This window comes from Equus przewalskii, chromosome 4 (assembly GCF_037783145.1).
Source record: "Equus przewalskii isolate Varuska chromosome 4, EquPr2, whole genome shotgun sequence".
Classification (NCBI taxonomy): domain Eukaryota; kingdom Metazoa; phylum Chordata; class Mammalia; order Perissodactyla; family Equidae; genus Equus; species Equus przewalskii.
The window spans coordinates 14353003-14379877 of record NC_091834.1 but is presented as its reverse complement, the minus strand read 5'-3'; the positions used below and the strand labels follow the sequence as shown (position 1 = coordinate 14379877).

The following is a 26875-nucleotide window of genomic DNA, read 5'->3' as shown; positions in this document are numbered from 1 at the left end:
TTTCTTGGCAGTGGAGTTCCTCATACATTTTATAATTTATGGTTGATGAGCTCATATAAAAATGCTGATTTTTCGTCTCTTCAGTTTCACTATTAATTTAAACAGTCACCACCATGCACAGTGGATGCACTCATAAGGTCCAAGTAAACTTCCAGTGCTCAGTTTGAAAAGTTATCCCAGAAAGGAAAGGATGCCTAATGGTCTTTGAATCAGTACTCTGTTGCCACAATAATGAGGTACAACAATCACAAAGTGTCACTGGCATATAACCATAAGCTCTTATTTCATGTCTCTGGGCTCAGCTGGAGTTTAGCTAGGTGGCTTTCATGATCCTGGCTGGGTTTGCTCAAATACCTGGGAGTTGATTGGCTTTTGGTTGACCTAGACTCGTCTCAGCTCTGCTCCCCATGTCTGTCATCCTCCTCCTACACTAGGCATGTACTCCTCATGACAGCAGTATGACAAGAGAGAGAAGTCAAGCTCAATTGTGCAAGTACTTTACATGCCTCTGCTTGCAATATGTTGGCCAAAGTGGGTGGGTCAGAATGCTTGACCCCCTAAAGGAGGTGGCTGCAAAGTTATGGGGTAAAGGGTATGGCGATAGGGAGGGGTGAAGAACTGAAGCTGTTTTATGAGATCTCCATGATCTTAGGAAAGATAAATTCCGCACTGTCATTTAATTTTTCCTACTAAAAGGAAAAGCTTGAAAGAAGAGAAGCTCGTTTTATGGACCCATATAAAAGTTTGGATAAAAGTTAGGACCCAATTTTTATTACATTTAAAAAGTAATAGGGATCATATAACTATAAAAGAAAAAAGAGAACTCTATATGATATACTCTTTGGAATAAATTGGAAAGAAATACACGTTCTTGGGCATATATAAGATGGCTAATTTGAATAAGTTTTCACACTAATTCACTCAGAGGTTCCAGACATTAGAAAAGTCTCCTGGTAGCTGTGTTCTCCCAGCTCTGCAAGATATTAAGGTTCTTAGGCTGATTTAGTCACTTCTAGTCCTTTCTCTGCTTACTGTTTCAGGAAGAATAACATGTTTCCTTCTTGCTGATCAATCTAAATTATTTTTCCCAATTTTATATAGGTTCAACTCCTGCATCCTCATGAACACATTCCTGTCCATCTTTCCTCTCCAGTGGAGCCAATGGCTCCTGTTCCCTTTTCCCCATAGCATTTTGCTTATTTATTATTATTATTTTTAAAGGACACCATATTGTACTCAGGAGCTGGGGCAGGGTTCGGGTGGGAGGACTACTCATATTAAAACAGAAGCCAAATCTCAAAATGGAGAAAAATGCACGCCTATATTGCTAGGCTATCAACTTACTGAGGACAAAGACTGCCATTTCCCGCTGTGCCTCGCACAGGACCCAGCATGTAATAAGGATTCAATAAACGGTTAACTGAATGAAGGTAGTATGTGGTAGTGTTGAGTGCTTTGGCCCTGGAGCCAGGTTCCTTGTTCAGATATTAGCTATACCATTCTCTTTGGGCAAGTTAATTAATTTCTCTATGGTTCAGTTTTTTTCAGCTTAAAATGGGGATATAAAGGTAGCTATTTCATAGGATGATACACGAAAAGTACAAGTTAGTTTTGTTTAAGTTGTGAAAAAATTTACTGTGATCACAGTCTTCTTCATTAACCCACTGATTAAACAGATACCACAATATTAATTATTAATTTATTATATTAAACTATTATAAATAGCAGTAACTTAAAGGCAACATTTTTTTCATTCTGTGATTATTATCATGTCAATTAAAAAGCCTTTAGTAAGTTCATGGCGAATAGTGTGGTTCTAAATATGTTAGCCTTTATTATTATTACTATTACTGTTGGGGCTGATGACAGCTATTAATGCAGCAGGAAGGAGGATGGTATGGACTGAATTGTGTCCACCAAAGAAGATATGTTAGAGTCCTAACTCCCACTACTTCAGAATGGGACCTTATGTGGAGTTAAGGTCTTCACAGAGGTAATCAAGTTAAAATGAGGTCATAGAATGGGCCCTAATCCAAATGACTGGTGCCCTTATACAAAGGGGAAATTTGGACACAGACACCACACACACACAGACAGAAGAATAATGTCACATGAAGATGACATGTCTGGAGATCTACAAGCCAAGGAATGCCGAGAATTTCTAGCAAGCCGCTGGAAGCTAGGAGAGAGGGATGGAACAAATTCTTTTTCACCGCCCTCGGAAGGAACCAACCCTACTATCGCCTTGATCTTGGACTTCCAGCCTTGTTTAAGCCACTGGTTTGTGGTCCTTTGTTACAGCAGCCTCAGCAAACTCATCCAGAGGAGCTATGGTAGCAAGCAGCCCACATCCTTCTCTGGTAAATACTCGTTGGCTATGGATTCCCGGCATCCCCTTGGATGCTGTCTTGGCTTCCTTCCCTTCTGCCCTCCTGGCAAATTTCCTAACGGTTATGCCAGGTCCAGCAGCCCAGGACCCCAAGGGAGATTTTGTGACAGGGCCTACCTTTACCCTCAAGATAAAGCTTAGTGGCTAAGCAAATCACCTCTCCCGGTTTCAGATTCCTCATCACCGAGAAAAACTCTCAGGCAAAAGTATCTAAGTGTCTACTCCCAGCTATGAATGTGATGATTCCTGCAGCAGTGATAAAGGTTAGCCTGACTTTTCAAAACTCCCTTCATTTATTCTATTAGAGAGCCATCCTCTATAAACATATTTAAACCACATCTTGAATATAAGCTCTTTGTGTCATTTTTTTCAATAGTATGTAATTAATAAGTTGTCAGCACAGTGTATTGGAAAAGTATTGCCATAGAAATGAGGAGATCTGAAATCTAATCTTGATTTGAGGATAATGCTCAGATGGAAAGACAAAATTCTATCATCTGCTCCTTTCTGTAACTTATAGTCTAGGCTAATTTTGTTCTTATACCTTAAGAGAAGAATTATTTTCTGTTAGAATGAGTCTCAAGTATACTCAGCACGTGTGCAAGCACGCAATATCGAGCCTTCTCAGATTTTCCCTTCTCTCAATCCTAACCACATTTTTCTTCTAATAATAAAATATTTTTTCCTCAAAGAACAAATCAGCTTCTGATCACCGAGTGAGAGCCACATGGTTTCTCTTTTAGAGGCTTGTTAGGAAGTCACACCATTGCTATATTGGGAGTTACGATATGTGCCACGGGACACATTTTTGCCTAGTGCCAACCCTGGTCCTAGGGTCACACTGGGTGTTAGGCTGTGGCTTGAGGCCTTTGTGGTAGCATCTCAACAGGTAGGAATTCATTAAGCCAGTGTACGCCGGGTTCAACACAAAGGACACTCAGAAAACAAAGGCCATGTGGTTGATGAGCAGTTCTAATAGTCAGACGCAAGGAACTTGTTACTAAAGCTGCTCCTTTATTCCTGGATTTGCGAGCACATACTATGCTTTTTTGAGAAATAATTTTCCCAGGGATTGTTTATCATAGCAACTGGGAGCCTTCTGTGTTGTTTTATTGCTTACATCCAGCGAGAGCATCGGCATGATACAAACCGTCATGTGTCACCCCAGACTTCTGTTTGCAATAAGGAGCACACACAATGCCATACCAAAGTGAGTTTATTGACATTCCTTGAAGGTGGTATGATGGAAGAGAAAGCTCGGCCTGAGTATCACGTGACATTTCTCTTGTCGATGTAAGCAAAATGGGCCCAATAATGTGGACTTCTTCTGCTATTGACGAGAACAAAGACGTAACAAAATTGTTATAGACATTTCCTTGGATAAATTGGAAGCTGCAGGAAGTAGGCTAATGGAACAATATTTACTCTATATACTACCTCTAGGCACCTTTTTTTCTACTAGAACAAAGGGACTACATGTCACTAACAGGAAAATAACACTTTTTTTTTGGACCTTATGATGGCTGGAACATCCATCCCAGATTTTTATGATATGGTATTGCAGTAGTTTCAATAATGAACACTGAAGTACATAACAATAATTAATAATAATAATAATTAATAATAATAAAGCACCACATTTGTTATGTAAAGTTCTAACTACTTTCATTTGAAGGTGTTTCATCTTGACTGGGAAAACATCTGTGGCAATTGAGAAATTTCTGAACCCAAATTTTGGACACATGGGCTGACAATGCTATAGATGGGACATTAGAACTGTCCTGGGAAGTCTAGCTCATTGGCTTGTCACACAATCACACTTACTGTTCAAGGACATATGGTTATGTACTGTAAGAGAAAAAGATTTAGGTTTTGCATATTTAAAGGCTGCCAAAACATCATACATCTCTCTTTCTTAATTTTCTCATTGCCCTCCGAGCAATTGTGCTATAATAGTGATGGTAGTAAAAAATTTTCAGAACCACTGTCAACGTACATACATAGGAAATTTCAAAAACCTCAGTAGATCTAGACTGTTCCTCCTGACGCTGCAGAGTCAATTTCTATTTTTAGGGTTATCATCTTCATATGATAGACTAAAATGTGATAGCCACGAAATTATTATTATAAAAACTTTATAGCATTTTAAAACCATTTTCCAAATTGTAACATGTTTTCTCTTATTTATTGTTCTTGTTTGTCCACCAATTAAAGGTAATCCACTCTTACTAAAACTAGCTTTAACAGATATAGTTTTAGGGGAGCTGTGGTTTATAAGTAAGTAATTTTATAATTCCCGTCCATGGAGAAAACTCATATTTCAAATTAAAAAAAAATTACAAGTGGTAACAAATAGATCTGCCTTACCCATTGATTTATGTGATTTGGGGTGGTTTATACTTCTATCTGGTGAAATTAATAGCATAATTTAATCCTATAGCTGTTTTATTATATATATATATGTTTTATTATATATATATAAAATGAAAGATTATCAACAACTTTAAAATCAGCCTCATATATGAGGGAATAGTAACTAAAGAAACATCATTTGGGACATAGAGAAATAAAAGGATCTTTCCATAGCGACTGTCTGTGCTCCTCTTCCCTTTGTTTTCCTTCCTTAAGGTTTCTGTGCAGGCTGTAATGGAATCTGAGACCCTGTTAAACAAGCTTCGCATTCTTTCAGTTAACTCTGACACTAGTATTTCCTTTTGGAATTTTATACTTTTATGAAATACTGTTCCTGTAATGCTTTGCGGGAGACATCTAGAGCCATAGCCTGGGGGATGGTGGTAAGGACAAGTTAGTTGAAAAATCATCTATGACCAAGTTTATCTATCTATCTATCTTTCTATAGTTTGTATTATACCTTGTTCCTGCTGCATATGGGTAGAATAGGCATTAATTAATCTAGCTGATAGATTAATTAGATATTTGAATAAGTTACAAAGCTCCCCAGTAGCAGCTTGCATTTTTTGAACAGCTTTCTCCCTTGCCAATGCCTAACAAATAATGTAAGTACTAAAAATAGAATTATATGCTTGAATTAATGAGTACTTACATACTTATAACACCAGATTCTAAAAATGAAAGATGCTCCCTGTACTAGAGATGCTGTTCAAGGAGTTAGAATGGTGAAATGATCTGTATAATCCATATGTTCTGATTTCATAAATAAATAATAGCCCCACCGGAATCCATAACTTTCAGATGCTGAAATGCAGACCGAATTTTACAGATCCTTCAAATTCTGTATTTTATAACCTACACATTCTATCCTATCTTGGTTAATATTCTTTTTAGACAACAACAGTAAGCTAAATTTCTGTAACATCTATATTCCCTGATTGACAACAGATACAACGCAGCAAGGGGGTGTTGGACATTCTAAGTAATTCCTATTAAAAGAATGTTCCATTTTGGAGAGCGGGGAGCACAAGCCATGCACTGTCCAGACACAAATTGCTACAAGGAGCACAATGCCTGGCTTGGTAAGAAATTAACTTTGTCTTCCATGTCTCACATTTCTCTATTGTTTTCATATATTGAAAACAGCAATGTGACATTTCAACCGTGGTGCCCCTTTATCTCCTCTCTTCCCAGTGAAGAAAAACACTTTCATTTATGACATATTTCAGACAACATGGATGACAAGGTTAGAAAAACAGCAAATGACCATTATGTTTGGGTTTATTCCAAATGTAATTGAGAACTTAGGCTATCTTTGGAGGCTGCAACTGTTTTTCTGAAAACACAAAGTTTTCTGAGAGATCGCTTTACTGAACGCTAAAGGAACCTGGATATCCACTTTGACACAAATCAACGTGCCTCTGGGGTGTTAGGTCTCTGCTCCAGGAGGACTGTTGTGGATGAAGGAGAAGTGTTCTATTGCCCTTGATCCCTAACAAGCACCGTCACTCTCTGCAGCTTCTTATTTAGTGTGGTCCCTGTGGATGATCAGATGTGACGGAATCTGAACACCATGATTAAGAATAAAAAAGAAAACAGCATAAAAAAAGCCAATATCAAAGTTAAAATAAAAGTTTGTTTGCCAAGCAAGTAATTACCCGGCTTTAACAAAAGTCATGAGATTATCTATACATTTTTTTTCCTTTGGGAAGGAGAACTGTAGCTAGATTAAACAAAGCAAAGCAAAATAAAACAAAACAATACAGAACTCAGGTTTTCAGACCAGCCTAACACGGCCTTCTCTCCTACTTCCTGTTTGCGTGATCACACTCTATGCCACACAGTGCGGGGAGAAGCCTTGCCCTTTATGCTGCATATTGAGATCTCCTTCTTGGGCATGTGCACAAGTTTGTGCTTCTTGTGTGGAGTGTTCACGAGAGGGGCACCCCTCCTAGACTTCTCTGAACTCAAGTTGAGCCACGACCATTGGGATGCTCTGCGTTGCATCAGCAGGTGTTTCTCTCGCTGCTATTATCTGTTGGAAAGTGTAATATTTGCACCATATGTCTAGGCTAGTTCCAGCTGATGAGACTGATGCCACATATGAATCATGAGTTGAACGTATAAAAATTTCGGCTTTGCCGCTGCTGTTTTGGGATGGATTGTATGCACAGGGAGAAGTAGAGTGGGAGGGAAAGAAAGAGTTGATCAGCTCCTAGGTTCTGGAGTTGGTTGTTAGAAATTATAAAAAATGGTGGCTCTGCTCAGAAGAGATGGGCATATAAAAGCTTGGAATGCTTAATGCTCAAATTTTCCCTTAAATCATATAAATGGAAGTAAACATTTATTACCATTTGGTCAAGAGTAGCATAACTTGCATTCATATTTCATTGTTAGTAATGGAGGTATGTGGATATACACAGACCTTGAGAGTGCTGTTTTTGAATATTGCATACAGGCTAGCGGTTCATTGAAAATAGAGGAGATAAGCCTGAAGGTGAGATCTTAGAAGAAGGCAGTTCTTCATGCACAGCTTTTGTCAATCCTGATTTGGTTTGAAAATAAAAATCATGGAATACCAAAATCAAAGGAGAGTTGATTCTGGGAAAGGGAGAGGGTGACGTCACCGGCCAGGAAAAGGTCAGGCAAGTTTCCATTTCCTCATTCGAGTCCAAAAGTGCTGGTTTCTTCTACTGCTGTTAACAGCTTTTCATACAACATGGAGTACGAGGGATAAGGTGGAAGATCCAATCGATTGAAGCATGTGTGAGCCCTGAACGGGGGAGAAAAGATTGGTGAAGGGGTTTGCTTCAACGACACAATGGGACAACGGGTTTGCATATATCTGTAATCAGTTTGAAGCCGTGAGTCGAAAGTGAATCGAAAGTGAGCTGAACCATGATTTAGGACCCCCGTAAAACATTGCTAAGAACATAAACATAAACTAAGAACCACAGCCTTCTAGACAGGAAGAGACCAGTTAAGGGAGCGGAATAAACAGAAATAGGTGGTTTGCATTTGTAAGCAAACCACACCACACCGCACTAGCAAATCAATGATAAACTCTATGGCATAAGCTTTACGTTGCAATTGAAATTTGAATGTGGATGTGGTCGGTGAAGGAGGCAGAAATAACATTAGTATTAAAGGGGCACAATCCCAAGTGTCCTCGCCCAGCTCTGATTTCTGGGCCTCTGTAAACCATGTGCATTAATTTAGAGGCGCCAATGGATTCCCTGGAGGTCTGAGATCCAATGCTCCATTACACCAGGTGTGCCCTGGAGAGAGTCTGACTTCTTTATAGTTCTCTATGGGACAGGCTGAGCCAAAGTGCTGCATTTCCAAAAACAGCTGAGCTTGTGGGATAGTCCTCCCTGGGTGCCTGGAGCATTCCCGTGCCACCTGCCCTAGGTTCTGCTTTATTTGGCATGTGCTTCATCCTGCAGGCCCACACATGCCAGTGTCTGGCCTAGACAAGGAATGGCTTCCCCCGCCATTGCTAACGCACGGACTGGGACCAGCCAGACCCTGTGTCATCTGTGCAGGGCTCAGTGGAGAGTCCAAGAGCCCAGGACACACAGATTCCTGCTCTGGAACCTTAAATCGCCGGACTGGCTGCTCCCTGTCAGAGGTTCTTTGTTTCTACAGAATCCTTGGTTGATGCTGAGTCCCGTACATAAGTAGGTGAAAGGTGGATGGGTGCAGCGGAAGGCTGATCTAATGCCTTCTCCTCCCTGAAGGGGGGGTGTGTCGAAATGGTGTTTTGAGAAGCCAACCAGCACAGAAAAGGGCGCTGTGAGATAATGTAAGATAAATTAAAAAATAACATAACTTGAGCCAGCCCTGATGGCCTAGTGGTTAAAATTTGGCACTCTTACTGCTACAGCAGCCTGGGACGGGTTCCTGGGTGCAGGACCATACCACCTGTCTGTCAGTTGCCACGATGTGTCAGTGACTTACACAGAAGAACTAGAAGGACTTACAACTAGGATATACAACCATGCACTGGGGCTTTGGGGAGGAAAAAAAAAAAGAGGACTACTGGCAACAGATGTTAGCTCAGGGTGAATCTTTCCCTGCGAAAAATAAAAATAAAAAATAAAGAAAATAAAATAAATTTAAAAATAAAATAAATAAAATAAAATATCACAAAACAAACATACATACAAACAAAACTAAACAAAACCCTAACCAAAAAAACCATTCTCTCTTCTCTTGAATTTTATTTGGGATATTAAACTCTTCTTTTAATTACAAGATCCCAAGGGAAGTTGTGCTGTGTTTTTACCCTTGTTTTTGGAGTTCCAGATCAGGCCATTGTGGAGCTCAGGATATGGGGGGATCAATTAGGGGATGGGAAGGTAGGTTTTCCTGCACACGGAGCGTCTGGGGAGAATGCGGTTGTTTTCGTCTCCCAGCATCCATACTCCTTCCCCTGGTAACAGCTCCCTCACTGGCCTTGGGAAGCTACCCCCCACTCTCCGAAACACCTGTCTCCTCAAGCTCCAAGGGTGGGAACAGGACAATACAGTGTCTGCCCTTAGGCCTTAAAAATTTAACTGGGAAGACATATGAAAATAGGCAGAGGTCAGCAGAGGTCTTAGATTTTTATCTAAGATTCAAACAGGCCTATGTTGGCTTCAAAAGAAAATAATTGAAATGCTTTACCTAAATGTATTTGTTTGAGGAAGAGTGGAAGATAACTCAGTAAAGAGTTATCTTTACTGCAAGTAAGAGTAGGAAGACAGCTACAGTGGCCCTTCTCTCTTTTTACAAAGCCTGACACTAGGACGTACCCTGGGCCATGGCTAACCAAGCTAAGTGGGCAGGAAGATCCCAAGTATGCTTTTGGACCTGGCTGAATTAGCCAGGAGTGAGATATGAGCAGACGTCATCCTCTTGGTTTTCTTCCTCTGGTCATTTTAACTGGCCCTCATGACTGGAAATATGACAGACAAAAAAATCCCCTATTTACAAAATAGTTGGAACCAAATTAATTCTGGACAAGATAATTTCTGGGAATAAACTGAAAGTATTCAGCAAATGGCACCTTTTCAAGACCTAGCCTGAACACCCAGGGTTTCTTCAAGAGTTGCTTTTATTGCATTTATGTGCAGCCTTGGCTAACTCTCTTAAATTCTAGCTTGTCATCTAGCAGGAATGAACACAATCAAATCACGATTCGAGTCAGCATTCCTAAGTGCTTGCTGCCCTCCGGGTGTGGCTCTGCCAGCAGAGAGAGCCGGCCTACCTCACTCCCTGTGCACTGGGCCCAGGGCTCCCGGGTGGGGTGGGGTGGTGGAGAAAGCACAAAACTGGGGGTCAGAAGTCTTCTATTCTGGTCACAGTCTAGCCACTTACCAGCTTTATAACCTTGGGAAAGTCAGTTAATCTTTCTGAGCCTCAGTGCTATCACTTGTTGGGTAATAGGACATGCTCTGTGCACCTCAGAGGGTTGTTGAGAGGATCAACAATATGAATCACTATTTAAAATAAGAGTCTCTTAATGCAACCACAATTGCTATCATGATTTCAGGAACTGTGTCACACTTGTGGGGACTTCAGACTCTCAGCCTTTTTCACACAAACTGCTGGCAAATGAGTCACCTTCATCTCCTATTTGGGCAATTGATCCACACGGATCTTTGCAATGATGGCAGGACAAATTTCACTTTGTTTGGTGTTAATCTAGGTCCAGTATTTGGTGAGAATTTTGGGTTTAGATTGTGCCAATCACTGTATTATTTGCCCTTCTAATTTGTGTCACCTACACAGTTGATCTTCCTGTCTCTTCGACTTTTCCCAAGTTATTGATTAAAATGTTAACCAACACAGTGCCAAAGACAGTCTTGCTCCTGTCCAGCAGAGATCACTTTAAGGCTGGTTAAAAGCAAACGACAGGGGCTGGCCCCGTGGCCGAGTGGTTAAGTTCGCGCGCTCCGCTGCAGGTGGCCCAGTGTTTCGTTGGTTCGAATCCTGGGCGCGGACATGGCACTGCTCATCAGACCACGCTGAGGCAGCATCCCACATGCCACAACTAAAAGGACCCACAACGAAGAATATACAACTATGTACCGGGGGGCTTTGGGGAGAAAAAGGAAAAAATAAAAAAATCTTTAAAAAAAAAAAAAAAGCAAACGACAAAAAGAGGAACCATCACTATTACTTGCTGCTGGTTGTGAGGCCCGTTATGGAAGCTGTGTCTCCCCTTCGAGTCTGCCCACCTACAGCCTCGTTCTCCAGACGGGTCCTTGCTTTCATCACTGGTGATCTACTTTTTCAAGTTTGTCAGTAACCTCTGGATGCCCCAATCCAGAGCCCATTCTCTACCCCCACCTCCTCAAGCTCTTTAAAAGCATTTGACAGCTCTTCTTCTTGAACACCCCTCTCCCCTTGGCTTCTCTATGGCTTCTCAATGGCTGTCAGTGTCTTTTCTGGACTCCCAATGGCTCCCTCACGCCTCCTTTGTAGCCTGACAGCCTACAGAGCGGGGTTTCTCACCGCCGCGCTACTAACATTTTGAACTTGATAATTCTTCCTGGGGAGGGGTCGTCCTGTGCATTGTAGGTGCTTAGCAGTATCCTTGGCCTCTACCAGATAGATGCCAGTAGCACCCCTCCCCAACAACCAAAAATATCTCCAGACATTGCCAAATGTCCCCGGGGATGGGGGGTGGTGGGCAAAATTGCCTCTTCCCTGCCCCCCCTTGAGAGCCATCCCTACAGAGTAAGCCAACTATTAGCTTAACCAGGCCTCCGCCTCCAGCCTGGGCTGGGGCTCAGTTTACGTCTGTGGTGAAGCAAGTTCATGTTGGAATTCTGTTTGCAACTTTTAGGCCAGTTAATCCACCCATGACTCAGAGTTGTGTTATCCCTGGTCCCTACTCCAAGGGTAAACTCCTAAGGCTTTCTCCTCCCCTGTGTTCCATCTCCACGCTGCCTTGTGCTGTGTCTACTCTGACAGCTTCTGCACTTCTCTTTCCTTCCCAGCCTTTCCTCTGCCACCTTTCCAACCCTCATTTCATGGTAAGGAAATCTCCCACCTCCTTAAACTCTGTTCAGACACGACCCCCATGTCCTAGTGTCCCTTCTCAGTCCTCATGACTGGAGACAGCCATTGTTCACACTGCCACAGTCTGTGATGTGGAGTCTTCTCACTCCCCAATGCCAGCTTTAGACCATTACTTTTCAATCTTTGACCAAAAATTTCTGTTCCTTTGAATCTCAAGCCACTTACATAATTTTTCCAAAACTACTGGTTTTGTCTGACATGATGTTTTAATGAAATAGGATAGAGTAGAAAACAGAGTGTATTACCTGCAGCTAAGAAGGTTAAAGTGCTGTTTTGAGGAACTTGTACTTCAGACACAGACACACACACACATGAGTACATATGCAGGTGCTGGGTTGTGATGCAAAGGGTATTTCTTTCTGTGGGCTATGCTTAAAAAAGTTTGAAAATCAGTGATCTAGATATAACTTCCGTAACTTCTGATCTTCTGGCTAACTACATTTATTAAAATCTCTGGTACTGTACTTACATCCTTTCCATTTCAAGTGTTCCCCCCAGGCTGTGTAGCATCTGAGTCCACACAGATGTCCTGTTCAATGCCCTAGCCTGCAGCTCCTTGACCTCAACCCTAGTGACTGTCCCACTCGTCTTGTACGTCCCCTATGAAGGTGTAAGAAGTTTCTCGACCAGGCATTGCAAAATTAGATGCTTGAAAGCCCTACTCTCAAAGTCCATTTTCCTACCCCTTGCACTATTTTTAGACGTCAAGCACGTGGACTGACGTAAAGCTTTAGTCTGGGCTCTGACCTGGGTTTTGTTGGGCTGCCACTTGGTGTTCTCATCTGGGAAGCCAGCTGCCTTTCTGTAGAGGGCAGAGCTGAGGAGAAAGCAGGCCCAGACGCCCTCTCCTCCGAGGGTGGGCAGCGTGCACTGGGGCTCACGGTCTCTGGGAAGCCCTGGGTCACCTCATGTCTGCTTGTCACTCCTGCTCCCGCCAGCCTCAGGACTTCCTGCCACCTGCCATGTGGCCTGGCCAGGTCTTTCTGAACTACCGTTCTTTCTCTCCACACATAGGTGACACTTCTTAGGTTCTTAGATCTTCAGACTATGTACAAGGGACACTAGTCAGGGGTTACTATTCAGAGGGTCATTTTCACTGTCCTCTCACAGGAATCTCAGCATGTGCTTCTTGGGACCCTACCGGCATGGGGTGAAGTCCTCGCTTCTCCAAAGAATCCTCTCTGGGGTTGGAGGGCAGTGGCCTTTTTAGTGATGTTTTGGTCCAGATGTGAAGGGCCCGATCATAAGCTCAATGTCCACCTTATAAGCTCTCTGTCTTAAGAGTCTTTTTTTTTTTCTGAGGAAGATTAGCCATGAGCTAACTGCTGCCAATCCTCCTCTTTTTGCCGAGGAAGGCTGGCCCTGAGCTAACATCCGTGCCCATCTTCCTCTACTTTATATGTGGGACGCCTACCACAGCATGGCTTTTGCCAAGCGGTGCCATGTCCGCACCTGGGATCTCAACTGGTGAACCCCGGGCCGCCGAAGCAGAACGTGCGCCCTTAACTGCTGCGCCACTGGGCCGGCCCCTGTCTTAAGAGGCTTAATGTATATTTCAAAGCTTTCCAAAGCAAATATGTAATTAAACTGAATCTGTGACCCCAAAATGACAAAAGTAATAACTTCCTTTTCCAAAAGAATAAAACAGACTCCTCAGCGGGGTCTTTTCTTCATGGCGCATCAAACTATCTTTCTCAACTGCATCCCCTACACATGTCATTTCAGACATCTTGTCCTCCACGCTGGCTTGGTGCCCCTTCCTGAGCACATGCTGGCTGTTTCACTCTCCCAGGCCTTGTTCATGCTGCTGGTTCAGCCTGGAAGTCCCTTCCCCTATTCCGTGCCCCTCAGTGCTCACCGAAATGCCAGCTTCTTTGTGGTGACAGCTCAGTCAGGATGGGGCCTCTGTCCTACATCCTCACAGCATCTCGCTCTTTCCTTCCCTTCTTAGTGCACCTTGCGTTGTGTCTCACTACTATCGGGCTGTGCTCCTCCCTAGACTGAAATCTCCTGTGTCGTACCTCAGCCCCTTCTGGAGGTACACACTGGGGCGGGGCGGGGAAGCCCATCCTCAAATGGTGACTCAAACTCATTTCTCTAAAATAAAAACAGAATTTTTCCAAATAACCCCATCCTCCACATCTATCATTAAAATAGACAAATGGAAATCTTGCCTTTTTAACCTAATTTTCTTGCCAGACTTAATTCAGTAGCTTCAGCCATCAGGAGAGCCACGCAAATGAGCACTGAGGGTCTGCTAACAAAGCGGGTGAAGCCAGGGCTGACAATGGTGCCCAGGCTTGGGGCTGCTGTTAACTGGCTGGGATGCGCTGTCCCGGGCCTCTTGACGCTCACTGACGTCACATGAATTGTCTTCAGGACGTTAGGAAGGTGGGAAAGCTAGACGAAGATCATAGTTCCGTAAATCCTTCCATAAGAGGGACTTAGCAATGGTATCTGGGAAGCCATGGAGAAATAGAGCTGAAATAAATGTGAATCTTGTTTTATAAACGGAAAATATCATAGTAGTTGAAAATAACATGGATCAATCTTTTCCTCTGTCGGTTGAGCAGTATTTATTACTATAGTACCTACACAGAAGTATCTAGTGCTCCTGACTTCACTGATGAGGAATATGCTACCCAACGCGGCATAGAAAGGACCCAGGAAGTGTGTGGAGGAAAACTCACAGCCTAGGGAAGCTGTTCTGTTAAACTGCCTGGATCCCCAGTGCCTCCTTTTCTGTATTTATCTCACAACAATTTCCTTGCTGGCTTACTACACAGAAGTCACCATAGAGACCTGAGACAGACGTGGTCTCGTCCTCACATGTTTGAAAACACAATAAGGAAAATGTGACATGTACACGAACAGCTGTCCTACCGAGCGTCGAGTGATGCGCTGTAGAAGCACAGAGACAGTGCTGGAAGGGTTCCTTTGGGTTTTCAGCCCTTCCTCCCCTCACTCCCACCAGGTGAGACATTCTCCTTTAAATTAAAATGGGCTACATACGGATTGGAAAGCTTCCCACAACAAACACATGGACCATGATATTATAGCCCAAATACCATCAATCATCAAAAAATCACTAAGAATATGGTCTAAATTCACCTCCCAGAGACTTCTCACCTGCACCCTTCACTCATAACTCACATAACAATGCTTCGGGTGGCAGAAAAGAATTCCACCCCCAAGGAGGATCACCCAAGCTCAGATACCAAGGAACGCCTGGCCCTCTTCAGCGGGTTCCCTGAAGGTTGGCAAGAGCTCCGTACCTGGGGAGAGACGTAATTTTCCCCCACTTCTCTATGCAGAAACGTCGAAGCCCGTTGCTTCCTCGGAGGGCTGCGAAGCCTTCGTAGGGCACACTGGATGTTCCCGTGACGAACTGAAGCAGTCTTAGTCTCTGCTCGTTATTGAAGCGCTCCACCGCGGCCCAGAACCAGCGGATCACAAGATGCCCGTCGTGATAGCCTGAACGGAGCAAAAGGAGGGAGAAGGAGCGGGCGTGGGGAGGGGAGGGAGGAGCGGAGGGGGAGAGATGAAACGCTCATCAGGTGTGACAAGAACTGAACGGCTGCTTCTCATCTGTTGATTTCTCTAATGGTGGTGGCCTTAGAGAGGTCTAAAACAACCTCTGGTGTGTAGCTAGGTCAAGCTCTACAGCAGAAGCAGATTTAGAAAATAGACATCTTACAAGAAGAGTTTATGCTCTGAGGGATGTCCTCAGAGACGTTGCTTTCTATTTAAACACTTGGGCCCCCAGAGGTCATTTTCCCGCCTTATATAAATGTAGACAAGGAGTGGCTAGGCGTAGTAGAGATCTTCTTAAGAGATAAAACCATCTGTGAATACAAGATTTCATCGTATTTTTTTGTTCTGATGTCTTAGTTCTTGGTAATCATATACCACATGAGAGCCTATGACTTAAGAAAGGCCTGAGGTAAACGGCCAGCTTGGTGAACGGAAGCTGCTGGGCTCTCTTGCAGCCACTGGTGCCCCCGGAGCAGCTGCGCTCAGGCCAGCCCCAGGCTGAGATGAGTTGGGCCCACAGAGGAAGCCCTGGGTCCCTCTCACAGCGCAGACAGGAGACCAAGCTTGGCTCAATCAGTAAACGGTTCACCGCTGACTGCCAACGCAAGAGGCAGTCACAGATGGCAGAAATCAGCGTGCGTGGGGGTAGAAAGAGGAAAAGCTTCATAAAGGAAGTGAGGCGTGCGTGAGTTAGGATCTCGAAGGGTTTGTGTGAGTGGAGAAGAGGAGGAGGGCATCTCTGGCCGGGGAAATAGGAACAGCAAGAATGAGGAAGAAATATGCAGGGAACAGCAAGCAGACTGGTATAGAGGGGTGTCTGGAAGGACGGAGGGGAGACTGGCTGGGGGTCTTAACAGCCAGGCAGAGACACTGCGACTCGACGCCTTATGTCAGTGCTTTTCTTACCAGGCCAAGGAGGGCTTAGACGTCCACCGAGGCTTCCTATGCTGAGCATACTATGGAGACGAGAGGCTGAGGGGCAGGCCCCTAGCTCGCTCTCTGCTTTATTGATTGGGGGTTTCTCTGCAAGATTTTACATGAGGGAAGGGTGTTGAGGCTAAAAAATACTTTCAAACACCTCTTGATAGGTAATAAGGAGCCTGTTTTGTGCGTGGGGAAGTGGCCTGATAGAACAATGTTTTAGGAAGACTAGTCGGGCCGGGAGAAGGGGAATTAGGTTGGGAGAGACAATTAGCACCGTGTTGTGGCAAACAGGGACTGAGGTGAAGACAGCACCAGTCCTACACGAAGCAGGACCCATTTCCCTGCCAGGATGCAACCCAGCTCAGGAGCTGGCCACGGGTGGCGGTGTCCTCTGTGACACATCTACACAGAGTTAGGCCAGAGACCACTAATGGCGACTACTGTCACCTGAAGGAAAGTTCAGATTGAAAGGTTAGAGCAAAGCAAGTACTAGGATGCACTTTTCATACATGTATGAAGTAAGGCCAAGTTTTTTGTAGTCTTCAAAAAATGATGATGAAACATATATATAGGAATATTATTCAGCCATAAAAAAGAATGAAGTACTGAAACATAGTACGACATGGACAAACCTTGAAACAGGACGCCAGGTGAAAGAAGCCAGACATAAAATACCACATATTATGTGACTATTTATGTGAGATATCCAGAATAGGTACATCCATAGAGATGATGCAGATTGATGGCTGCAGGGGCTGGGGGGAGGGAGGGATGGGGAACACCTGCTTAATGAGTCCAGGGTTTCCTTTTGGGATGATGAAAATGTTTTGGAACTAGCTGGAGGTGGTGGCTGCACAACGTTGTGAATGTACTGACTGCCACTGCACTGTTCGCTTTAAAATGGTTAATTTTATGGTATGTCAATTTCAGCTCAATAAAAAATTTTTAAAAATTGATGAATCATATCTGTGATGGTCATATCCTCGCAAGCCCTGGGAGCTCACCTCCCCGGTACTCGGTGTGATTCCGCCAGTCGTTCAGGTCAATTTCTGCCGTACCAGCGATCACCAGCTCCAGCTCCCTGGCATCGAACACTGACACGAGCCTCGAGTCTACGACCTGAAATACAGATCAGGGTTCGGTACACAGGGCCAACCACGGTGAAAGGTTACATTGATTATGATTCCTTCTGTGGGTTAGGCTGGGAAACTGAATGTCAATTATAACTTTTTTTTCAATGTGTGGTCGTATTTAAGCTCAAAATTGTGACTTAAACATTTTTAAATGTAGCCTGTTCATGCCCTGGGGACTGAATGAAAGTCCCATGCTTTTCACTACCTCTGATACTCCCTCTCAGCATGAAGTGATGAGCAACCCAGACTTGACCTTCTCTCGTCACATTTAAGTCTCCAGTAACATTGATTTTAAAGGCAAAAAGTCCAAATCACTTTGAAGTCACTCAACAGGTATTAGTATTACCATTTTCTTAAAAGGTACCCTCTCTTCCACATAAAAATATGCCTTATTTCCTAGGAACAGGCATTATATATTAATACGACAGTATTTTCCTTCCTTTCTCCTCTGACTTCCTACCTCCCTCCTTCAAAGACCTGGGAGGAGCTGCCTTGTTAGGTTCTGATTCTGGCTTTTCCATCCCACGTCCCCGTGTATCAGGCACAACTGAGCCCTTGCGGTGGGGACCTCCTTTAATGAAACCAGTGGTGGGCCAGCACTGACCCACGCTGCTCTCCATCACGGCAGGGAAAGAAAACCTTCTGAGCCCCGAGCCTTGGGAAAACATTCATGGCCTCTTGTTTCTAGACTGGAAACGTGTGAGTATGTCAATTTTTTGCAGACAGAAAGGGTAGCAACCATCACTCCCTCTCGATTTACCCCTCCGCATGGATTATGTGGCACAAAGTGACATTATAACAAAACAAAAATCTGGCAAGAGTGGACAGTACCCTTCAATGCCTTCACCTCACTTATTTTTATCTCATTGAATGAAAGGACATGCCACCTGCACATATCTTGACAGGAGGTACCGGACGTTTTCACACGCGGCACACGAGGGCCACATCAACCCCAGTTTTGTGAGAGCATTTTTCACAACAGTTGGGTTCCCAGAGGACTCTGACTCCTCATCCATCTACCCCAGGCAGGTCCTGCCTGTGCTCTGGTGAGTAGAGCTGAGCCCGTGGCCTGCCTTGGTTCCTCCTCTCCCTTTCCCTCACAAGCTGTGTCTGGTGACCGAGGCCCTGGCCTGCAGCCTGCCTTCCTCAGCTGGGTCGGCCTCACCTCATAGAAGCCCCGCACCAGGGCCTCTGTCTGCTGCACCACGCCGCGTTCCACCCGCCACTTCACCATCCTCTCAATGTACTCCTTCTTGTTCTTCTCGGTCACCTGCGTGTTGGCTCCTCCAGACTTCAGCTCCCTTTCCGTTACCTTGTGGGAAAACAGAAAGATTGCGATGCTTGTCGGCTCAGCTTATCTCACAGTAAGCCATGCCAAATTTAGGAGGATGACCTCTGTGCAACGAGTCCTGTTCACACAGGCTCAGCATTATTACCTCTTTCGTCCTTCAAGTTGCCTAGAAGTTATTAGAAAGGCTCTAGTTGTCCTAAGCAGATACTTAAGCACCTTGCAAGAGCTGTGGTTTTTTGTTTTATAAAGAGAAAATATGTTTCTTTAACTCAGGAGGCATAAGGAAAATGAAAGAAAAATGCCTCTGGTTGTCCCCAAATGGAGCTCAGTGTCCTTATACAACAGTCACGTAATTGATTCTCTTGAATCTCGATTAAAGCAAGTTTGTAACAGTCACCAGCTTCCCCACCCACACCAGTTCATTGGCAGCAAAGCAGCAGAGGATGTGAAGATGGTTTGCACAGCCAGGTATAATAGTGGCTGCAGAGTGACAGCTTGACCTTGAGAAAGGAAACAGAAAATGGCATTGCCACTCAGTCTGGTGACACCCGTTTGTTAGGACAAGCTTGAGTCATCAAGGAAAGTTATGATCTGTGCTCTGTCTTTTGAAAGGTAAGAAGGTGGATAACATAGTAGACATTTTTATCAAAAAGTGTTGGTGTTTGAAAAAGGTCAGTGTCAGTCATCTCAAATTCGCTTAAGGAGTTCACCTCACCCCTCAGAGCTATAAGACAAATGAGGAGTAACTGTACTTAGCTATTGGTTTAAAAAATACACACACATATATATATTTGGCACTCATGGACACAGGTACCGAAACGAAACAGTCCACATATGTCTGATGGTTACTTTTTCTCCTATCACTTAGGTGACCAGCGCTAATTATAAACTATTGGCCAATTACAACATACTAGTTGCCACTCAATATCCATATTCCTTGGATCCTCTGGGTTTTCGTTGCCCAGTTAAAAACTTTACTTCCCAACCTCTCTTGCAGCAAGGTGTGCCCTGTGACTAAATTCTGGCCAATGAGGTGTAAGCAAGAGTGTTGTATGGCACTTTCAGGTGGTCTCCTCAAAGAGAGGGGTTCTTGCTCCTTCATTCTGCTGCTTCAGACATGGATGTGATGGTTGGGATGGGTGCCATGTGCATCTGGGCCATGAGCACAGGAGCCCATCATAGGGATTGCAGCCTTAGGTTGCCTGCCTCCACACTTTTTTTCTTTTTCTTTTTTTTTGTGAGGAAGATTGTCTCTGAGCTAACATTTGTGCCAATCTTTCTCTATTTTATGTGGGATGCCGCCACAGCATGGCTTGATGAGCAGTGCTAGGTCCACACCCAGGATCCAAACCTGCGAACCCCAGGCCACTGAAGCAGAGTGCACAAACCTAACTGTTACGCCACCAGGCCAGCCCCTCCCAGACTTTTATGTGGCAAGAGAAAAATAAACTTCTGTTAATTTCAGTAGGGTCATTTTGGGTTTCTTCACTAGCAGCTGACCCCAATCCTAATACACCCATGAGAAGCCTATGGTGTCTTTCACCTGCATCTGTCTGTCTGGTCTTCACCATTTCATAACTTGCCAAAAGAAGGGCTGCAACTCAATTTTCTAAAACAAAAGTCATCGTTCTTGGTGACGGCATTTGAAAAGGAACAGGATTTGCGTAAGCTTTAAACAGATCATACATTATTCTAGATCTACAACACATCCTGATTTTTATCACTGGGAACGTTTTAAACTTTTCTCTGCGTTGTTCACTTCCTATATTATACACACATGAAGGATTGTGCTTTTGTATTTTCAACGTTATTTTTTTCTCTAATTTTATGTATTTAATTATTTGTAGTTTACTTCATATTTCTGAGCAGATAATATCTGTCCATGGAATTAAATTTGAGTTGTATAAAAGGCTATAAAATGAAAAGCAAGTTTCTCTCCCATCTCCTCTCCCAGCCATACAATCTCCCTGCCTGGAGAAAATTACCCTTATTTCCCTTCCTGGGAGATTCTATGTACAGACTAGGCAATATGTATATATTATTCCTTTTTCCCCTTAAACAGTAGCACATTACACACACTGTTCATCACTATACTTTTTCACTTAAAAATATGTCTTGGCAATTGTTTCATACCAATTTAGATCTGTCCCATCCTTTCTTTGTTGTTGTTGTTATAATATCCTATTTATCATTTATGATGTATATGTAAATTGATGCGTTGGGGTGTCTTACACTTTTTAATAGCCACACATCCCGCTAGTCCACGATTCCATTATGTAAATGTATCATAATGTATTTAACCAATTCTCTACTGCTGGCCATTTAGATTGTTTCAGATCTTTTGCAATTATCAACAACGCTGCAATGAAGATCCTAATACACAGGCCATTTCAATTAGGTGTGAGTCTATGTGTAAGACAAATTCCTAGACGTGGATGCCGAGTCAAGGGCAGGTGCATTTAGAATGAGGACAGATGCCACAGAGGTACCTTATTCCACCTACACTCCCATACAGACTGCCTGCTTCTCCATCTCCAAAATAGGACACTGCTCAACTTTCTAAGGAAAAATGGTATTTCACTATGCTCTAATTTACCTTTTAAAAAATGGTGAATGAAGTTGAGTATTTCCTCATATTTCCTTTTCTGGGAACTATCTACTTATAATCTTTGCTAATTTTCTATTGTGGTGTTGATAATTTCTTATTGATCTGTGGGATCTCTTCCTATTTTGAAAGACATAGCCTTTTGTCTGTGTTACACATTACAATGTATTAAATATTATGCCATTTTTACTTTGTTTATGGTGTATTTTTGCCATGCAGAACTGAAAAAATAATTTGAGCTAAACTATGTCAATCTTTTCTTTTATGATTCTGAAAGTTTATGTCACATCTACAGCAGCATTCCTTACTGAAAGATTAAAAATAAAAATTCCCTCACTTTTTAAAAATTATTTTTCTTTACGTTCAGCTTTCTGATCCAGGTGGAATTTAGTATGAGTTAGGTTAGGGATCTAACTTGAAATTTTTTAAGACGGCTACCCAGTTGTCTTAATACAATTTGCTAAATAATTGTGTTGATTTTACAAATTTACCCTCTTCTATGGGGCAAACGTAAAGGATGGGCTAAAGGGAGTCACACGCGGGGGACAGTGTATTCTATATGTTCATCTAGTACATGGCGGGACAGTTCAGTGAATCGTACATTCTTGGACACATTTGAATGTGCTCTCTATAGTTATAGAGAAATAATTATATAGTAGAAGAACTAATTTTTTCTCAAATATGGAAGAGAGTATTCTTCAGAGGTGAGTTTACATGAAGGAAACACAACAGAACATTGACATTTTCCATGACGTGTCCAAGAGTCTTCTTCTTTTTTTTTTTGAGGAAGATTAGCCCTGAGCTAATATGTGCCACCAATCCTCTTCTTTTTGCTGAGGAAGACTGGCCCTGAGCTAACATCTGTGCCCATCTTCCTCTACTTTATACGTGGGACGCCTACCACAACATGGCTTGACAAGCAGTGCCATGTCCACACCCAGGATCCAAACTGGTGAACCCTGGGCTGCCGAAGTGGAACGTGCACACTTAACTGCTGTGCCACTGGGCCGACCCCCCTTTTTTTGGGAAAAGATTCTTGATTGACATGTGGGTGCTGGGTGGTTTGCAAGGCTCAGTGGGTAACTCACCGACCGACTCAGCACACTGTCTACATTCATGCAAGGCACTTATCAAGCATCCCAACTTAATTCTCACAACAGCCCATTACAAATTACCACACGTCAGGCTGATAAAACTGTAACCCAGAAGATTCAGGTTATAGAAATGCTGGTTGAAAACAAATGGGAAGCTTTATCTTATTAAATAGTATGGAAAGATATGCATTTTAGAGGAGTAAATATCTAGATGCTGGTGATAAAAAGAAGTATTTTTGTAGTTGCACAGGTAACAGAAATACCTTACATACATATTTCACACTTTATAAAAATGCTTTCTGATCCATTATCACATTTAATTTTCAAAAAACTCTATGAAGTAGATCCATGTCATAACAAGAAAAAGAAGGAAGAAGACATGGACAGCTTTATTAAAGAAAGTAGTCCTCAAAGAATTTTATATATATATATATATATATATATTTTTTTTTTTTTTTGCTGAGGAAGATTAGCCCTGAGCTAACATCTGTGTCAGCCTTCTTCTATTTCATATGTGGGTCGCCGCCACAGCATGGCCGATAAGTGGTGTAGGTCTATGTCCAGGATCCGAACATGCAAACCTGGGCTGCCGAAGTAGAGTGTGCTGAACTTAACCACTATGCCACGGGGCCAGCTCCAAAGAATTATATTTTAATGAATAAGATTCCTTGTTTTCTAGTTTAAAAACAAAATCCCTTTACTATTTGATCCAGCAATCCCACTTCTGGGTATATAGACAAAAGAATTGATTGAAAGCAGGAACTCGAATAGGTATTTGTATACCTATGTTCACAGCAGCATCATTCACAACAGCTAAAATGGTGGAAGCAACTCAAGTGTCTATCAACAGATGAGTGGGTAAACAAAATATGGTATATACACACAGTGGAATATTATTCAACTCTAAAAAATAAGCAAATCCTGTCACATGTACAACATGGATGAACCTTGAGGATATGATGGCAAGTGAAATAAGCCAGTCATAAAAAGACAAGTATTGTATGATTCCACTTATATGAGGTATCTAAAGTAGCCAAATTCATAGAAAGAGAAAGTGGAATGGTGGTTGCAAGGGCTGGGGAGAAGGAGAAATGGGGAGTTATTTAATGGGTAGAGTTCCAGTTTTGCAAGATGAAAAAGTTCTGGAGATTGGTTGTGAACAATGTGAGTATACTTAACAATAGTGACCTGTACACTTAAAAATGGGTAGGATGGTAAATTTTATGTTGTGTGAGTTTTCCACAATAAAAACCAAAATCTCTTTTCCAAGTCCCACATTTCACAGACCTGTCCGAAAACCTCTTCGTTGACCGTGAACGTGAGGTCCAGGATATCTGTGATGTTGTTGTCCTTCATCCACTGCAAGCTCTGGTGGAACTCCTCGTCCAGATACTCCAGGTCGCTCAGATCGCAGGGCCTGGGTGCATTCAAAGGGAGGAAGGGAAACAGACTGTTCAACCAGTGGCTGCCCAGACGTCATCCCAAAACGTGGTCATGCCACTCCCGCCTAAAACAACACAGACCTACTCTAACAATTTGATACTTTTGAATATATTGAGGAATCTTTTTAGTTCATTCAATAATGTTTTTGAAAGGGAAATATTAAGGATTTACAATAATAAACATGAAACAATTATTGACTCATGGACTGTCCCCGGCAATTGGAGCAAAGGATCATTTTAAAATGACCAAGTTATAGACAGATCAATTCTACTTAGTAGTTTAAGGAAATGTCTGTAATGTTACTATAATTATTTACAAAAACTGATATATCCATATCCATATGATGTTATAACAGCCTTCTCCTATGCTTACGTAAAATCTCCAAATGGCTTTTTATTGCGCTAAAATGGTTTATGTGATAGCTAAGCACTGGGAAACGTAAACCACCATAAACCTAACAGGAATGGTGGCGAAACAGTGACAATAGTGCCGGAGGTGCCCGGGAGGCCAGCGCCTGTCGTCCTGCAGGCAGGGCCGGAGGGGGACCGTGGCTGCAACGCACTTACAGTCTCAGGAGAGCCTTATAAAAGGGCCTCGTGAAGAAGGCGTCCAGAAGGTACTGATGGATCAGAGCCAGGCCTAGGATACGACCGCTAAACCTGAACCTGGAGCAGACAAGGCAGAGAAATTTAAGGGCAGGTGAGAATTCACATTATTAAGTATTTAACTCATTTTACGCTGCTTAAGGAATTTGCCAACTGATAGCACATGGGAGGCGCCCATTCTTCTCCTTCTTTACCGTAAGCAGTGCCCCTGTGCTTGGTATGTACTAAAGGAACCCTCCTTCACCCCAAGTACCAGAATAGTCATTTTGCTGGAATCCTCCTCAGACCTGACAGTATGAGGACCCAAGAGAAGGACAGCATTGGTGAAGCGGAATCCTGGAACCCTAGAGAAACAGCTCACATTGAACCTGAGGAGGACCGAACTCAAGGACACAGGAAGTTTTCTGGACCACGCATGCTTAGCCATTGCAGCATTCCAGAGACACCACCCGAAGATGTAATGTGTGCCTGACACCGTGCTGGGAGGCGGAGGATTTGAGCAGGAAGCGCAGATGGCACTTGTGCCCACAGTCAGTGGGAAGCGTTACACGGAATTACACTGTGCTGAGCCTTCATTGCTATTCAATATTGCCAGCCACATACAAACAAAGCGCAAGGTCTGCTGGGAAGAACAGGTCGCGGAGACCTGGCTACCTCCAGATGTAAGGGCCTTGACTGATTTAAATCCTAGTTGGGGCAAACAGCTACCTAGAATCTTTGCTGGTAGTCTGCTTAGCTGAATGCTGAGGCCTCCTGGAGCTTGACCCCACTGCTGCTCCGCTCCTTAACCAGCTTCCTGTCTGCCTGGTCTAGCACCCTGGTTTCCCCACCATGGGGCCTTGCCCAGTTCTGGTACCAACCTCCATAACTGGGGTCTCCCTGTCTTCCTATCTGATTAGACTTCCCCTGGGCACGGACTTAGTTGTGACTTCCTCAGACTCTCCCAGTTGGAATTGCCAACTAACCCATCTCCTCTGCCTTTTATGAGGCTCTTTTTAGATTCAAAAGATTTCCTGTATAGCTGCTCTAAACGTTGTTAAAATGAATAGATTTTCTAATCTGTAGAATGAGTGTAACTATAAACAAAACTTCAAATTGGCATGTTTGAAGTAGTTGATTCTTTTTGCATGAAATTACATGCAAATATTGACTCTGAAGAGACTCGAGGCGAACAGAACCTCATCAAGGTGCTATGGGGCCACTGTGGATGGGGAGGCTCAGAGGATAATCAAACATCTTAGGGTCTTTGATGCCAGGTGCCCCTCTGGTGCCTCATTCCTCAGCGCTCTTTCCTGGACACCCTGATAACTGACCGGGCCCCAACATGGCAACCACAATCCTGTGAATAAAAACACGGTTTATTTCTGCTCCAATACAGGCCTACTCACTCCAACTGGATTCTAAGGCATTTACAGCTGCTGCTTCTAACATAATGGCAGGTTGTGGACATCCAGGTGGAGATGACTGAGGCCAACCAAAGGGGGAAGAGAGCCAACGTCAACACAGAGGTGCCTGGCCAGTACCCTCCTCACTTAGAGGTGGTCCCAGAGGGCCTAGTAAAGGGAAATGGTAATCTCAGCAGGGCAGGCAGTATCTGCAGATATGGAGCGATAAAAACATTACATAAGAATACTATTTTCAGCTCAACGTTAAAAAATTGGATAACTCAATGAATTGTAAAATTTCTAGGAAAATATAAATTATTCAATTCTATTTAAGAAGTATAAAACTTAGACGACCATAGTGTAAACTAGAAAACTTCGAGGAAAAAGGACTATATCCAAAATTGATGCTGGGACTGGATATATATATATGTATGTATATTTCTTTAATGACATGTTCTTTCAAACCCTCAATGGACAGAAAACCCCTCTGCTATTTAAACAGTTCCAGAAATCAGAAAATGGTAGAAAACTTCTTAATTCGTCATTATGAGCTACCATAACCATAAAATGGAATCTGGAAAAGAAAAAAAAGAAAGAAAACTAAAGACATCTTATTTATTCACTAAGAAAAATCATAAATAAAACACAAGAGAACCTACCAATCTCTTCCCAGAACAATGCAAACTGATTAAGGATGTTTGATTTGGGGAAACTAAGAACAATCTAATCGTAAGCATTCTATTATTAAAAGTAATTATAAGGTCAAAAGACAAAAATCATTTGCTTCTTTTTTTTTGGTTAGAAGCTGAAAAGTTACTTGATAATATCATCAATTTCCGGAGAAAAAAAATCGCTGTAAACGAGGAATAGAAGGATGCTGCCTTAACATAATAAAGAACATTTATCTCAGCATCACATTTAACAGTAAAAATGCAGGTTGCTGGTTATCACCAGCTCAGGCAAGTGGCGCAGTGGTAGAGTGAGGACAA

General features: G+C 42.9%; 1 protein-coding gene across 6 annotated transcripts in view; it reads right to left on the bottom strand.

Moving 5' to 3' along the window:
• Nucleotides 1-7132: 7132 nt before the first annotated feature.
• Nucleotides 7133-26875, bottom strand: part of HECW1 (HECT, C2 and WW domain containing E3 ubiquitin protein ligase 1) — a 394020-nt gene continuing 374277 nt past the window's right edge. For all 6 annotated transcript variants that reach the window (XM_070617193.1, XM_070617192.1, XM_070617194.1 and 3 more), the window contains 6 exons: nt 24463-24561; nt 23741-23870; nt 18629-18775; nt 17335-17449; nt 15148-15346; nt 7133-7574 (listed from right to left, as the gene is read on the bottom strand). In XM_070617193.1, coding sequence (XP_070473294.1) covers nt 7463-7574; nt 15148-15346; nt 17335-17449; nt 18629-18775; nt 23741-23870; nt 24463-24561 — 802 coding nt within the window. In that variant the 3' untranslated portion in view covers nt 7133-7462. The remainder of the gene's footprint in view (nt 7575-15147; nt 15347-17334; nt 17450-18628; nt 18776-23740; nt 23871-24462; nt 24562-26875) is intronic.